The sequence below is a fragment of the Strongylocentrotus purpuratus genome, unplaced genomic scaffold (assembly GCF_000002235.5).
Source record: "Strongylocentrotus purpuratus isolate Spur 01 unplaced genomic scaffold, Spur_5.0 spur5_scaffold_20, whole genome shotgun sequence".
Classification (NCBI taxonomy): domain Eukaryota; kingdom Metazoa; phylum Echinodermata; class Echinoidea; order Camarodonta; family Strongylocentrotidae; genus Strongylocentrotus; species Strongylocentrotus purpuratus.
The window spans coordinates 51,225,319-51,240,246 of record NW_022145606.1 but is presented as its reverse complement, the minus strand read 5'-3'; the positions used below and the strand labels follow the sequence as shown (position 1 = coordinate 51,240,246).

Genomic DNA, 14,928 nt, shown 5'->3' with positions numbered 1-14,928 from the left:
ACTCTCTGACCGTGTTTAGTGTTCATATCTATCATGTATGTATGTTGGCTACCTACTATTAAATATGTAATGATCACGTTGCATTCATCTATGCATCCTACAATGCGCGGGAATGTGATCCTATCTTTGACATTGATTGTACCAATGAGCTTCCACTCCCCAACATACCCATCAATCCTCCCATCATACTTCTTTCTCCCATCACCCTTCACAAACCTCACACCTGTTATGGCACCAGTGATGTGTTTCACCTCACCCTTATTCAGTGGCTTTTTTAATTCATCACTCACTGATGTTTTTACGCGATGCCCATCTTTGACGACATTTTTATCAACTTCAAGTACTGTGTCAATTTCAATTTCAATTCAAGGTATTTTATTCACTCATTGTAGCCAAAGGCTAAATTACAAATGAATTTACAAAATTCAAAACGTTAAAAACATCATACAAATTAAAAAGAATCATACACAATATTGTAAAAAATAAATATTAAAGCAAATGAAAGTAACTATACATGTATAATGCTAACATTATAAAAATATTGCTTACAAACAAAGACAATTTTGGAATTTAAAATTTAAATATAAATATTATTATCCACTTTCATCAAAATTTAAAGCTTTGTGTAAAGTGACTTGAGTGGTATCTGATGGTAAAAAAGATAAAAAATGATTATTTTTCATTAAGTTTAATTAAAGGAGTTATGAGTTTTCTATTAAATATACAAGTAAAGGTATAATCAAAAGGAACAAACATGAAAAATCAATACAAATTCACAAGTGATTACATAGCTATAAGTTCTGAATTATAAGAAGTAGACTGGCAAGTGGTCCATAAAGTATGCTTGGGTTGTATCAAATAATTAATTGATTAAAAAGGGTATTATTAAACTTAAAAAACACTAAATTAAATGAGTGTATACAAATGTTCGGCGTTTCTATTGAAAATATAATAAATGTTTAATATACAGTCATAGCTAGTGAAATTTAATATGTACGAATGTAAATTATACTATTAATCTAATGTAAGCCAGATTCATAAATAGGGTAAAAACAAGTTTGTGATAATCAAGGATCATTTCTGGTTTAAAAGTCTCACAAGAAATGGGAGAGCGTCAAGTGGGAGATTGGGAGAGTGTCAAGTGTCTGTATTGTATTCTCTGTGGTTTTTGTGTCATCTTGCATTGATTTCTCCAACTCACCAATCTTTATCTCTTTCTCTTCAGCGATGTTTTGAATGTCTGTATGAAGACCATGTTGTTTATTGTCGATTGGTTCTCGTCTTTTCGCTGCATTTGAACGGTTAAGTTCAAGTCGCTTCTCTCTCTCCTCATCGTTCTTTTGAATCTTTTCATTTATCTTCTGAATCTCCTCTTGAAGTTTCTGATTCTTCTCATCAATTTCCTGGTTGATTTTTGCAGCATCCTCCTTCTCTTTGTCCTTGTCTGTTTTGATCGCCTCATCGATTACCAAATCAACTTCATCTTGCAAAGCTTGTAGATGGGTGTCGGTGTCTTTCCTACACTGTTGAATCTGATCTCCATAAACTCGACAAAGCTTTAATTTGTCTTTTGCCTTTTCTTTCAGAGTGGTTAGACTCGCTTTATTGTCCATGATGGCGCCCTCGATATCCTGTCGCACGCAACACTGATCATGATGATCTATATGTGCGCATGAATAACACAGTGCTACATCATGTGTTTTACAATATAAATCAATATCTTTATCATGCCTCACACAATACAGATTGGGCCCACCCTTTCTTGCTTTTCCGATGCATCCCCCTTTGGAGGCGCAGTCATGGCAGAGCTTCTTTTTCTCCTTCACGTAGTACGTCACATCTGCGATTGCCTCACAGTTCTCTCCTTCACAGATGTCTTCTGCAGAGCTGAAGTTATCCGCCATCCTGACCAGACTATTGACCTGTAGAAAGAACAATTATCAAAAGAGAGAGGGGGGGGGGTAGAAAGAGGGTTCAATTCAATTCAATTCAATTTCGGTTTATTAATATCAACATATACAATGTACAATGCAGTAGTCCAGGGACCAATAATGCAAAGGGCGGGGAGGGGTAGGCGGGATTAGGAAGGGAGAGAGAGAGAAGGATGGAGGAAAGAGATCGAGGAAGAGAAGGACCGAGCGAGAGGAAGAGAATATAATAGATTTAATACAATGCCCTACATGAAAATTTACTTATCCACATTTAAAATCAGATGAATATTAATGGATGGCAACGTAATATTTCCTTCTGCGAAATTGCTTTGGAATCACTTTATTAAGGTAATTCACTGTTTTTCGCATTCATTTATACAAACAATAATTATTACCTGGTCTTGAATCTGCAACAACCGCCAATGATGCAATTATAATGAAACTAATTGTTTATTTCAGTCTAATTGTTCATAATGTAACCATATTACGCCAAAAGAACATGTACTTTCTACAAGATTATCTTGACTAGAAAAAATTAATTCAAATATCTATTGATATATATTTTCATAAACGATAACTAATGATAGTTCATGCGAAATTGACATGTGGATCATATTGTTTACGTAGGTATAAGACTGTGTGCGCGATAATAGAGCAGTCTCTTTCTGAAGTGATGTTATCAAGTGGCCGAGACTTGTGGAGCAATGTATGCAACGCTTTATAAATGCAAGGAAAAGATGATCTTATATCAAATTTCCTGTTGTTGAACCCAGTAGCATATTGTGGACTCAATTATTGAGGAGGGTTGGTGGGGTGCACCAGTAGTAAGACTTCGAGATCACCTTTTTTAATTCGCAGTACCACTTTAGGAGTTTTCACGTCAACCTAATCCAAAGTTCATCAGAGGATTTGTTTTTATCACTAGTGCAAAGAGGCGTGCCAGCAGCGTCTTATTTTTTCGTACGCATGCGAACTCGCGAAGGAAACCAGCGAATGCGCACGTGGAATCCGGTAGGGTGGTTAATAGGGTGATAGTAATTATAAAAATCAATTTTTTATCAACTCATCGTTAGCTCAATCGGTAAAGAAAGAGTGACACTAATAGAACTTTGGAGTTGACGTGAGGGTTCAAATCCCAGTTTATTTAGTTTTTGTGCCTTTATAAATAGTGAGGCAAAGCAATAAATAGTCAAAGTCCAATTGTTTGTGACCTCTTTGCAAGCTTTCCTAGCTTGTTCTGTATGAAAATGAGTTCATACTGGAATCTGGGCTCGCCGTGGTACGAAAAATTAAGACGCGTGCTGGCACATTCTCGTGTGAGAGCCGTGTGAGGGCGTCTCGTCTAAAAAGATACTATCCGGATCCCAAATATTGCGAGCAGGCGAAAAAAAAAGTCATCTCGCTGTCAGGCATCCTCCTGATTTATCAATTTGCGTGAAGTAAAGCAAGCGAGGGGTTAACAAAATATACATTGTTTTGCATGAATTTCATTTCGATATAGAAATACAATAAAAAGGTTTTGTATGGGCGCCATGCTGCCCGAATCATGACGCAATTGGGGCAGTGAGAGATGAAGAAAGGTAGAAAGAAAGGAGACACACAGTGAAAGATATAATTCGCATTTCGTTTCATGTAGTAGGCCCTAATTATCTGGAAACTTTCACATAATTGTATCAAATGTATTCATCTTTCTTCTACCAGATAAGACAAAGATACTACATCTCACATGCATACACATGTTTCTCCTATTATTGCATTTTAACGATTTTAAACAGTTTTCATCCATTTTCTTGCATGTAAACAACCTTGTTCACAGCAAAGTGACCTTCATAGTATACAAATGATGCACAGGTTTGAGTGCGTCGGTAGGGATTGTGTGCACAAGGTACCTTTGAATGGTTTTAGACCAAAATCAAAGGTACCGCGTGCACACAATTCCACCGACCCACGAATTAAACCTGTGCATCATCTGTTTTATAAGATGGGGCCCCAAAAATTGTCAAAAATACAAAATGTTGTTATTTTACAGATTTACCGGATGCATGATTTTTTTACCCGACGCATGATTTATAAATTTGCATAATTTGTCTGTTGTTACTTAGTGCAATGGATTTAAACAATATAGAATGACAAAATAAAGTCAGGCCTAACTGACCTTTACATGAAGTCATTAAATCAATAACTGATTTTGCAAGCTTTTTTGAGTTTTGGGGAGGTGCAATCTTAATTAGAAGAGGTCTGGATCTTGTCCATATCAAGTACAGAAATTGAAGCTTTATGTGTGGTGCTTCCCGGCCCCTCTCGCTTCAGTTTCACCAAATCAGCCTCGAGAAATTAAAATTTGTTACAGATATCTAAAGTACAGTGATTCAAAAAGTGGCGTTGTATGCCACAGCGAAGGTACTAAAGTCTAGGTTTACAACTCACAGTCAGTCTATGTACAGATTATTATAAGCATATAACTTAGCTTAGAACGATAACAGTTTGTCCAATTCTGGCGTAAAAATGTCTTCTAAATTGACGTTCTTGATCTGTGCAAACTTTTCCAACTTTGAGAATCCATACTTTAATTGAAATGTTCATGCTAGTCGCATTTGAATCATCCAACATTTTAGATAATTCTTCTTCATCGCGATTTCGCCATCTTGTTTTGGGTTTGGTTGTTTTCCTTAGTGGATCGGAGAAGAGAGAAAGTGCAAACAATCGGGATATCGGTGTTATCGATTCCAATATCGCATATATCGTGTTGATATCGCGTGCATCCAGTAGTAAAAAAAAAAAAAAATCCATGTAGTAAAAAAAAAAAAAATCCAGTAAAAATAACTACATGGTAATTGACCAATCAGATTGCAGGGATTCTTCTAACCATCTTATAACATGTATAGCTCACCTTATTTACCGGTTTCGTGCGATCTTAACCTTCGTAATGTGAAGTCAGAAAGAAAGTTGTTCGTCTATAATAGATGCTCCTTTTATAACTGATACTGTCTGAAGAAGAAAAGAAAATCTAACCAATTGTTACATGTGTATTAGGTGCTAATCAAGAAGGTGTATATTTGTATGCCATTCCACGTCAAACTGTTGCTCACTTAGCGAACACTTGCATACAAATTTAACGGCATTTTTCACTCATGCATGCATACAGTGCATGAATATGGCAAGTTAAGAAGAAAAAAAAGGAAATTGTCCCCCAAACACACAAAATATGAACATTGACAAAAAATATGCTCCGTTGGTCTTTGTAAATAGATTAATATGTTATGAATCATATCAGCTGATATAAGATGAATGCATTCACGTGCCTTGTGATCTCAATAGAGGCATTACAGGGGAGAGTACGTTTATCCAGCCCCCCCCCCCCCAAACAAACTTGTTTTCTTGTGCTAGAAAAAAACTATTAGATGCAGATAACCAGTTGTAGTTAGTCAAAGTTCCTGAGAGTTATTTCTCGGCCGCATGACTATTTCAGAATCTGACCTATTTCATTTTGATCTCCACCACACTTATAGATGATTAGGGCCATGCATTATGGTTCAAAGCGTGCCAACATAGAGGATTTTTTATGTCGGGGATCGGGGCAAAATGCAATGAATTATTGATGATATATTGCATTTTTGTTGTATTTGTGGGGGGGGGCGGCCCCGTACCTTACCCCCCGCTGCGTACAGTCATGATTCAGTGGCTAAGCAATGGCCTCGTTACTGTGAGCAGGCGCGTACGCAGGATTTTTTATCGAGGGGGGGGGGGGTTATAATGTGAAAATCATGCCGAAAAAACGACTGAGCCAGCCGCTGAATAAGCGGGGGGGGGGGGGGAAAGATGTCATATTTTTTTTTTTTGAGGGTTTCAACATTTGAAAATTTGGCCGGTCGATATTTCGTTTCGTTGGCGGGGGGGGGGGGGGGGGGGGGGGGGGGGGGGGGGGGGCGGTAAGGTCGGCTTTTTGGGGTCATCCATTACGACACATTTTTCTATTATTTTTGTTTTAATAAAAAAAAAGGGGAAGGGGAGCTTTCCTAAAAAACAAACACATACACAAAGTTAAAGGGGGTGGTTTAACCCCCCCCCCCCCCCCCCAGCGTACGCGCCTGACTGTGAGCCCCCAGCATCAAAACCGTGTTAATGTGCTATATTGATGCGCTTTTGTGTGGCATTAATCCCCATTACTGTCAGTTATGACTTAAGGACGTAGGTACCCTAATTGATTAGCATAGTAGCACACACAAGTCATGCTCTAGCATTCACGCAAAACAAACACGCACAAATTATTATTTAATAACATTTGAGAATGTATACTTATATCTAGATTTATTAGGAATAAATAATTTTCAAAATCATTCCATAAATTGGGGTAAACAAAATTATTCCACCATTATGACCAACAGTGTATGGACATGTCGCCGAATAGGATGTACCTAAGTGCACGTTGCCCCCCCCTCTTTCCCCCTATTTCACTAGTGCCCCCTCGTTGGCTGGACCCATGCTACAACATAAAACCATATCACTATTAATTTCATTTCACCAAGGAAAGTCGCTCGTGGGCTTGATTTCCGAAGCCCACGCCAAAGCTATACACGAAATTGACTGGCGCAAATAATCTTTGAGATTGAAGAGCGCCATCTAAACGAAGAACCAACCAACCATGTTCTCATTATGATTATTTATCATTTTTTGCTCCACCACTCTTTCTCTCCCTCTCCCTCTCTCTCCCTCTCTCACTCTCTGTTTCTCTCTCTCTCTCTATTTTTTTTCTCTCTCTCTCCCTCCCTCTCTCTCTCTCTCTATTTATCTCTCTCTCTCCTTCCCAATTGTTTTCCTCATCTCTCTCCTACTTTATCCTCTTTTTTTCTCTACCCCCTTCAATCTGTCATAAATCATCACCCATCTCTCTCTCTCTCTCTTTCTCTCTCTCTCTCTCTCTCTCTCTCTCTCTCTCTCTCTCTCTCTCTCTATCTCTTCCCAATCCTTCCTCTTTTTATATGATTTCAATATCTGGTATACTAGTGTTCCTTGAGTATTTGATTTTCAAATCATTTCAAGATTCTCACTATAACGAATATTGTAAATTACATGGATGAACATTTAGCTGAATGTCAACTTTGGCATGTAGCAATGTATGTTGCGCCCCTTCCCCCTCCCCCCCCCCCTATTTCAATGTTGCTCCCTCATTGGCTGGACCTATGCTACAACGCTGTAAATATCTTAACAAGTTTTCATTATGATTATCTGTTATTAGTTGTCTCTCCCTCCCTTTCTCTCTTTTTCTCAGAATAAGCTTTTGATCACATTTCTGTTCATGTTGTAGGCCCTAATCTATCTGAAAACTTTCACGGTTCACGATGTATTATCATCTTGCTTCCTCCAGATAAGACCAACATACCCCATCAGGCCATCACACACACCTGTTTTCTCCTTTTATTGCACAATTACCTATTTTTTCATCCACTTCCTTCTATGACACCAAGCTTGTACACAGCAAAATGACCTAGGCTTACAAATGTACAGCTTACCTCAATTACCGGTTTCTTGCGATTTTGACCCTCATAATGTGAAGTCAGAAAGAAAGTTGATCATCTAGATGTCCCTTTTATAATTGATACTGTCTGAAGAAGATCAATTCATCCAACCTCTTGTAGTATGTGTATTAGGTGCAACTCAAGATGGCGTCTGTGTGTATGCCATCCCACGTCAAACTGATGCTCACTTGGCACAAACTTGCATACAAATTCATGGGCAGTTTTCACACATGCATGCATACAGTGCATGAATATGGCAAGTAAAGAAAACAAAGAAAATGTCCCCCAAACACAAAAGTATATTATGAACGTTGACAACAGATATGCTCCGTTGCTCTTTGTAAATAAATTTGTATGAAGATGAATCATAATAGTCTAACATAAGATGAACGCATTCACGTTCCTCGTGATCTTAATAAAAGCGTTACAGGGGGTAGTATGATCATCCACCCCCTTAACAAAAAGGTTTTCTCTCGCTAGGAAGAGCTATACAATACAGATGACCAGCTGTCGTTAGACAAAGCTCTTCAGATTATATCTCGGTGGCTTGACTTAACCAGCTGTCGTTAGACAAAGCTCTTCAGATTATATCTCGGTCGTTTGACTTCTATGTATCACCACGGCGCTCCTACTTGTATGTGTTTTGTCATAAATAAACCTACTTAATTATTTTCTTCAGAGCTGCCTACATACACATATCGCTTAAGCCTCTGGGTAATGTGTATTTATTTTGTATGCGTTCACATCCTCTAAACCATGAGGTGGTGAAGCAATATTTTACAGTCAATGAAATGAACAGACTACTTGTGCACAAACCATCATGAACACAAGTCTTTTCTTTATAGCTCAAAAGCATTTATAACAAAAAACTATTCAAGGTAGAAGGGGAATAGTAATTAGATCAATAAGGGTAAGAAAGATCATTAAACTCTACAAACACTGGATTACGTGTTCTCCCATGCTGACGACGAAGTGAGTCGAGAAAACTTTTGCTCATGCAAGGCCTTCGCTGTTGAACAGAAGTAGTACATTAGTTGAAGTATGAATAACAATCTAAATAACAGTATTTGTTTGATTCGGCTTAAAAACAATCGTTCTCTTTTTTCACTACAGTTTAATAGAACTATATTTCATCGATTGCACTAGTGTTCCTTGGGCATTTGATGTCAAGTTATTTCAAGTTATTAATACCAATGAGGCTTGGAAAATAAGATTCGTACTAAAACAAATGTTCAGATTTGCATGTATGAATATTTAGCTGAATGGCTTCTCCCACTGGTGCCCAACCACTGGCTCGACCAATGCTTCAACAACTTCCTAAATATCTTAACATGTTTTTATTATGCCGGTTAAATGTTATCATTTCTGTCTCTCCTCATGTATCACCAACCCTCTTTTTCTCCCCTTTCTCACTTTTCTTGTTTATCTCCCTGACAGGCTTCCTGTCTCTCTCTGTTTCTTTCTCTTTTTCCTTCTCTCTTTCTCTCTCTCTTTTTCCTTCTCTCTTTCTCTCTCTCTCTTTCCCTCTATCGTCCATTCTGCTGTTCGTCCATTTTCTTGCTTTCACTGTCAATGCCCCCGCCCCTTCTTTAAATTTGACCTTTATTCCAAGTGTCTAATTTTTAAAATATTGATGAAACTCAAAATGACAACCATTACAATTGTGAAAAATAGTTCCAAGCCTAAAGCCATGTTGTTCATAAACAAAGATTTTCATAACCAATGGAAAATTGTATGATGACTTCACTACACAAAAACTATATACATCTGCTACATTTTAATATACATATGTTCAAAGTGATTAATGCCTTGTCGAAAATCCTAAAAATTAGCTGGCAATGTATACATGAAAACGTGTTGTTATTTTGTTCAAAAAATATTTGTACACGTACATTTCGGTTTATTGTATTGTGGGTAAAGATTGACAGCGCCTTTTTATAATCGTCTTCTAGCAAACTGTCTATTGATTTGCATGGATATCAATAGTACTGTAGAGTACCGAAATGCTAAAGTCATGTGCGCTCATTGACCTGGGCCCCGTCTTACAAAGAGTTACGATTAATCCAAATCAATCGCAAGTCCTCCAATCAATCACAATTTTGCAATCTCCCATCTCTAATGTACATACTTGCGATTGCTATCAATATCAACTCTTTGTAAGACGGGGCCCAGGTTATTAGTTCCTTACATCAGAGCCTGTATAAGCAGGGATGGAAACTCTTGTAATTTTTAGGATAATGCGCTTATTTTCGCACGTTTTAATGTCCCGTCATTTAATCCACGATTTACAATCTTCAATAACTTAACGTTTGCTAATGCGTGTTTCGCGTGTTTTTTTTTTTTTTTTTTTTTTTTGCAGTTAGCAAAAAAGGATGAAATTACAAACGTTTGTGTTCGCTTGTTCTTCTCTTTACACATTCAACAATTGATGAGAAATCATTGAAAGGGACAGCGAACATTTGCCTGTATACCACTTTCTGAGGTAGGAATTCTAAATCCTGATATTGCGTGCGCTCTTTTATCTCACCACCTGGTCAACAGTTGCAGATTAGCGCACAACTTTTCGGCCGCTTGGAGCATGGGGTCAACGGAAAGCGGCTTGATTCGACTCCTTCCTATCACTTCCCTGCTGAAGGGTAGTGAATACGTACGAGACCTTGGTGTTTAAATCGTCAAAAATCTTACATTTCAGCAGCATATTAAAAACGTCTGTAAATCTGTATCTGTTGGAATCTTTAAAATGGGGAAAATTAGGAAACTACTTGACCGACCCACAACTGCAAAATTAACCCATGCCTTTGTATCCACCCACCTTTATTAATGTAATTCATTTTGTTATGGCCTTCCCCATGCATACCTACTTCCAATTCAAAGAATTCAGAATACTGCTGAAAGGCTTGTTACTCTCTCCAGAAAATTTGAGCACATAACCCCAATTTTGCTTTCTCTTCTTTGGCCGGGCTTCCGATACACCATCGTATAACATTTAAGACTTTCTTAATAAACCTTTCGGGTATAAAAGCCAGAGTAAAATAAAAAAAAAAACTTCATGACAGAAACTGCCATACCATCCCCATTCCCGCCATGGCTTTTTGACCCCCCACTGGTTTCGACCGAGTTGAGCTCTCGGATCTCAAAAGCCGACCATCCGAATGAACTACAGCAACAAAGCTTAGAATTGATTAATTTAAAATGGTCGAACCAGTTGCATATACGGTATGAATCTAAGTTCCCGGAGAAGGGCCAATGCTCGGCTGCTTTCTATATCCCACAATTTTCTGTACACCAATGTAAAAGATTAGCGAATTTTACACGAGTTGGCTGCCATTGTATTTGCCCTTCAATGGATCGAAGAAACAAATATCTATACAGGTGCAGTCATTTCAGTGACTGCTTAAGTGCCCTCACAGCCTTGAAACATTTTAGTGACGAATCCTTTGTCACAGAAATATTTATAATAACGACCTGATTAAAATATAGAGGGATCGAAATCTCTTTGGAAGGGATTCCAGGCCACTGTGGGATAGTGGGAAATGAAAAGGCAGACTTCTACGCAAAAAAAGCTTTAACTCAGGAAATTGAAATGCATAATAAATTGACGTTATTTGAAAAGACAAGTTTAATTTTGTACAGTTCAATGTTACTTTAGCAAGAAAAGTGGAATGATAAACAATCGGCATTAAAAAATATTTCAGCCAAATGTCATCTCACAATATTCTTGTAAATTGGGAAGAAAAACTGAAACTATTCTTAGGCGACTACGCCTGGGAGTGTCTGGACTCAACCAGGACCTCCTACGTTTGGGCAGGGAAGTCCCCCACAGGTTTCTGTGACAGCTGTCCAACAATAGAAACGGTCAGACATTTTTTGATAGAATGTCCAAAGTAATTAATAGAAAGGGCCATGTTAATGTCAGAAGTTAATATTTCCATGGAAGAGGATATTATGATATGTTTACGGAAAAGTGACTCTCGTGTACAAATGGCAATTGCTCGTTTCGTTTTTAGAACCAATCGATTATATAAAGAGTAAAATCAACAACAAAAAAATATATAAAACAAATTAAAAAAGAAAAGAAAAGCAGAAAACGCAATCAATTTGAACTGAATAGAAGAGAAAATAGGTATTTTGTGTATAATTTTATAAAGGCCTATTAGCGTATTGATTATTTGAAGTTTTGATTGTATAGGCCTACCTCTTATTTAGACCTCTTTTGATTTTTTGTTAAAACAACAACAACAACAAATAATTAAAACAAATAAACTAATAATAGTAGTTAAAAGTCATGCACTATATAAATAAAATCCTGTACTAACTCATATAAACTTATAAAGCCCACAGGTATTTTGCTTTTGCCTGTTTTGGTAGTTGTTTTTCTCCTAATATACGTTAACAAATAAATAAATAAACCCTCTAAACATACAGGTACACGACCCCCCTTGTCTATACCAGAGTGACCTAGGTTGAGTTTATCAACCGAGAAGCGTACAGCGTAACGTAACTCGCTGGGCTGGTAAGAAGGCAACATAGAAAGGACAGGGCCAGCGTGAGTTGGAACTGTGTGCGGATCGTGGTTTAATTTGAAATAATTTTAACTTTTTGTTACATAACACTGGGTAGACTATGACTAATATTATATTAAAAATGAGTTGGACAAAAGTAAAATAATAAATTTACAAAGACATTAACAAAAAGATATGCGATGAAATTGGCAACAATAGTCAAATTTGACTAATAGCCATTATAATACCAAACGAGAAGGAAGAAAAAGATTTAAGCCCCACTGTACTAATTGTAGCTACTTGCTCCCTCTATATAACAAAACAATGCCTAATCGGTGACCATTGGTCCCCATGATCATCTTTTTTCTTATGTTAATTGAGAGCTGAGTTGAGTGGTCTAATCCCTCCTAGCCAAACTAGTACAGACGGGCTTTAAAGTTCTTCTTTTGACATACACAATAATCCATGGCCTAGCCCCTACATGTCTTTCAGATTTGATTTTCTTACGTTCTTCTAGTTCTTTAAGACCTCTTCGATCATCATCAACCTTGCAGTTAACCCTTGGACCTCGTATTAATACAAAATATGGCGATCGAGCTTTTTCCAGGAATTGCCCCTATCGTTTGGAATAAATTACCAGCACACATTCTTTATACCAGTTTAAGTCCTTACTGAAAACGAACCTTTTTAATTCATGAATGCCAGTCTACACGGGCGCAGTTGTGAGTCGGTCAAAGGAGGTGCACAACATCTTATTCCTTGTTTGTTTGACCTTATGTTTCATCTAATTTTAATTTTATTTGTATTATTATATATGCATGACTTATTGAATAAAGAACAGGAGTGTGTTTCACAAAGATCTTAAGTTGAACTTATCTCTAGGTTTTTCTATTATCAAAGAGATTTCATGTTCTTGATGTGGAATTTATAAAAAGTCTAAATACTTAAATTTTGACTTTTGAATATATTTTATTTTTAGGCCTACAATTTGTAAGTCCATCTTAGAGTTAAGTTCGACTTAGGATCTTTGTGAAACACCCCCTTGATTTACAATTTGTTTTTTTGTTTTTATAAGTTTTGGTCGGTAATTTGTAGTCAGACAATGGTGCGCTTAGAAACAATCGTATGCGCCTAATACATGTTGCGCATTATTATTATCATTATTTATCATTCATATATTCAAACACCTGCTTAGTATAGAAGTGTGGGGATAAAAAGAACCATCAATAACTTTCATCTTTAAAAAAGTACTCTGGGAGCAAATAATATGAAATTAAACAAAATGTATTTTTCAAAAAGGTGTTCATTATATTGAACTAAGTAACACATCATTTGAAAAAGTATTTTCTACAGGCTCTCTCTTGACTAGCAATGCTGAATTTATATATTAGATAATATGATTCGCATATCTAACTTATCAGAATTGACATAATTAGTTAAACTAAAGCAACGCTTTTTTGTGCATTGTTTTAGGGTTGCGTGCGCGATTTAAAAAAAAATTAGCGGTCAAAACATGTGAGACAATGGATGCAGTACGTTATAACTGCAAGGAAAAAGTGCTATATTCGATTGGACCAAGACCTGATATTGTTTTTTTTTAAAACCTATTTTACGACGCATTTTATAGATAGCCTTTATGACCTCGAGTCAAGACACTGAAAGTATAATGATGTTTAAAACACTTATCACTTTTGGTTTATAATTTCATGCAATTTTATCTTATCTTATGACGTTCAAAGTAAATGTTGTTCTCATTGGGTGCCATGATAGTTGATAGGGTACGTATACTTTGATCTATTGCACGTTGTAAAAAAAAAAACCGATGCATACGTTTGCTTTTCAGTTTCCGAAAGAGATATTGGAGTTCATGGATCGAAATTAATATATCAGATTGATGTGTGTATTTGTTTTTGATCATGTGTGATTGACTCTATTTGGCCAAAACTTGGTACCTGTCCGTGACAATAATGCATTTTCTATGAGCGATAGAGGGCGAGAGGATGATGGTTATTCTTACTTGTATACACATCTCTATAACTTTGGCTTTTTAACTATCGTGATATTTTGTAAACACGGGCCGTATTTTGAAAGTTTTGTTTTATTTTTAAAACAATATAAAATAATCTGTACATGTATTATTTCTGCTTACACTGCCTGCATAGATGTATTTGAATGTAGTCAAATCAGGTTTGTGCACACTTTACACATTGGCTTGTCAACTTATTTTATTTTATTTTATCTGTTAAGGCTTGCTCAGATATGGCATGGTAAACCACCCCCCCCCCCCCCCCCTCCCCCCCTCCCCCCCAAAAACAACAACAACCACCGCGTACACACAGAGAAAAAGAGGTTATAATTTATTCCCTATAGGGAGTAAATGCTTGTCGCATAAGTGACACCCCTCAGGGAGTAAATTTAATCTCCAATATAGGGAGTAAATTTACACCCCACAAGAAGGTGTAAATTTGCACCCCAAGGTTATGATTTGAGTCCTTTAAAGATTGAAATTTGCACCCAGTGGTGCTTAATTAACACCTTTTGGTTCCAATTTCATGACAAATGGTTTCAAATTTACACCGTGGGGTTGAATCTTATACCCAATATGATCGATTCCACACCATGTGGGTAGTAAATCTACACCCTTCTTATGCACAGCATCAACCAATTGATCATCTCTCGAGCAATCAATCATCCATGCTTCGTAATCACCTAACAGTCTCTGATTCTCACCCTTTTGTCTACGTTTCACTGCTTTAAAGAAATCAGACCAGAATCTCGAGTTATATGTCGAAAAGCTTTAATGCTTACCTAAACAACAGTTAGTGTGAACTCAACACAAGTGCAGACTGTAAGAACCAACTTAAAGTTAGCCTCGGTGAGGCTGGCCTGGATGGACGTATCGGATTAAATGTAGTCGAAATATTAAAACACAAAATCTTCCCTTTAGTTACACATATAAGAAGGCAATTATGTACTAGT

General features: G+C 37.0%; 1 protein-coding gene across 1 annotated transcript; it reads right to left on the bottom strand.

Annotated features, from left to right (window-relative positions):
* Positions 1-564: 564 nt before the first annotated feature.
* LOC115927157 (E3 ubiquitin-protein ligase TRIM21-like) lies at positions 565-7,678 on the bottom strand. The gene is made up of 3 exons (XM_030992622.1): positions 7,442-7,678; positions 4,822-4,919; positions 565-1,922 (listed from the first exon to the last, which is right to left on the bottom strand). Exon 3 carries the CDS (start codon positions 1,902-1,904, stop codon positions 1,095-1,097), a length of 810 nt encoding a protein of 269 aa, XP_030848482.1. The 5' UTR covers positions 1,905-1,922; positions 4,822-4,919; positions 7,442-7,678; the 3' UTR covers positions 565-1,094.
* Between the last annotated feature and the right edge of the window lie 7,250 nt (positions 7,679-14,928).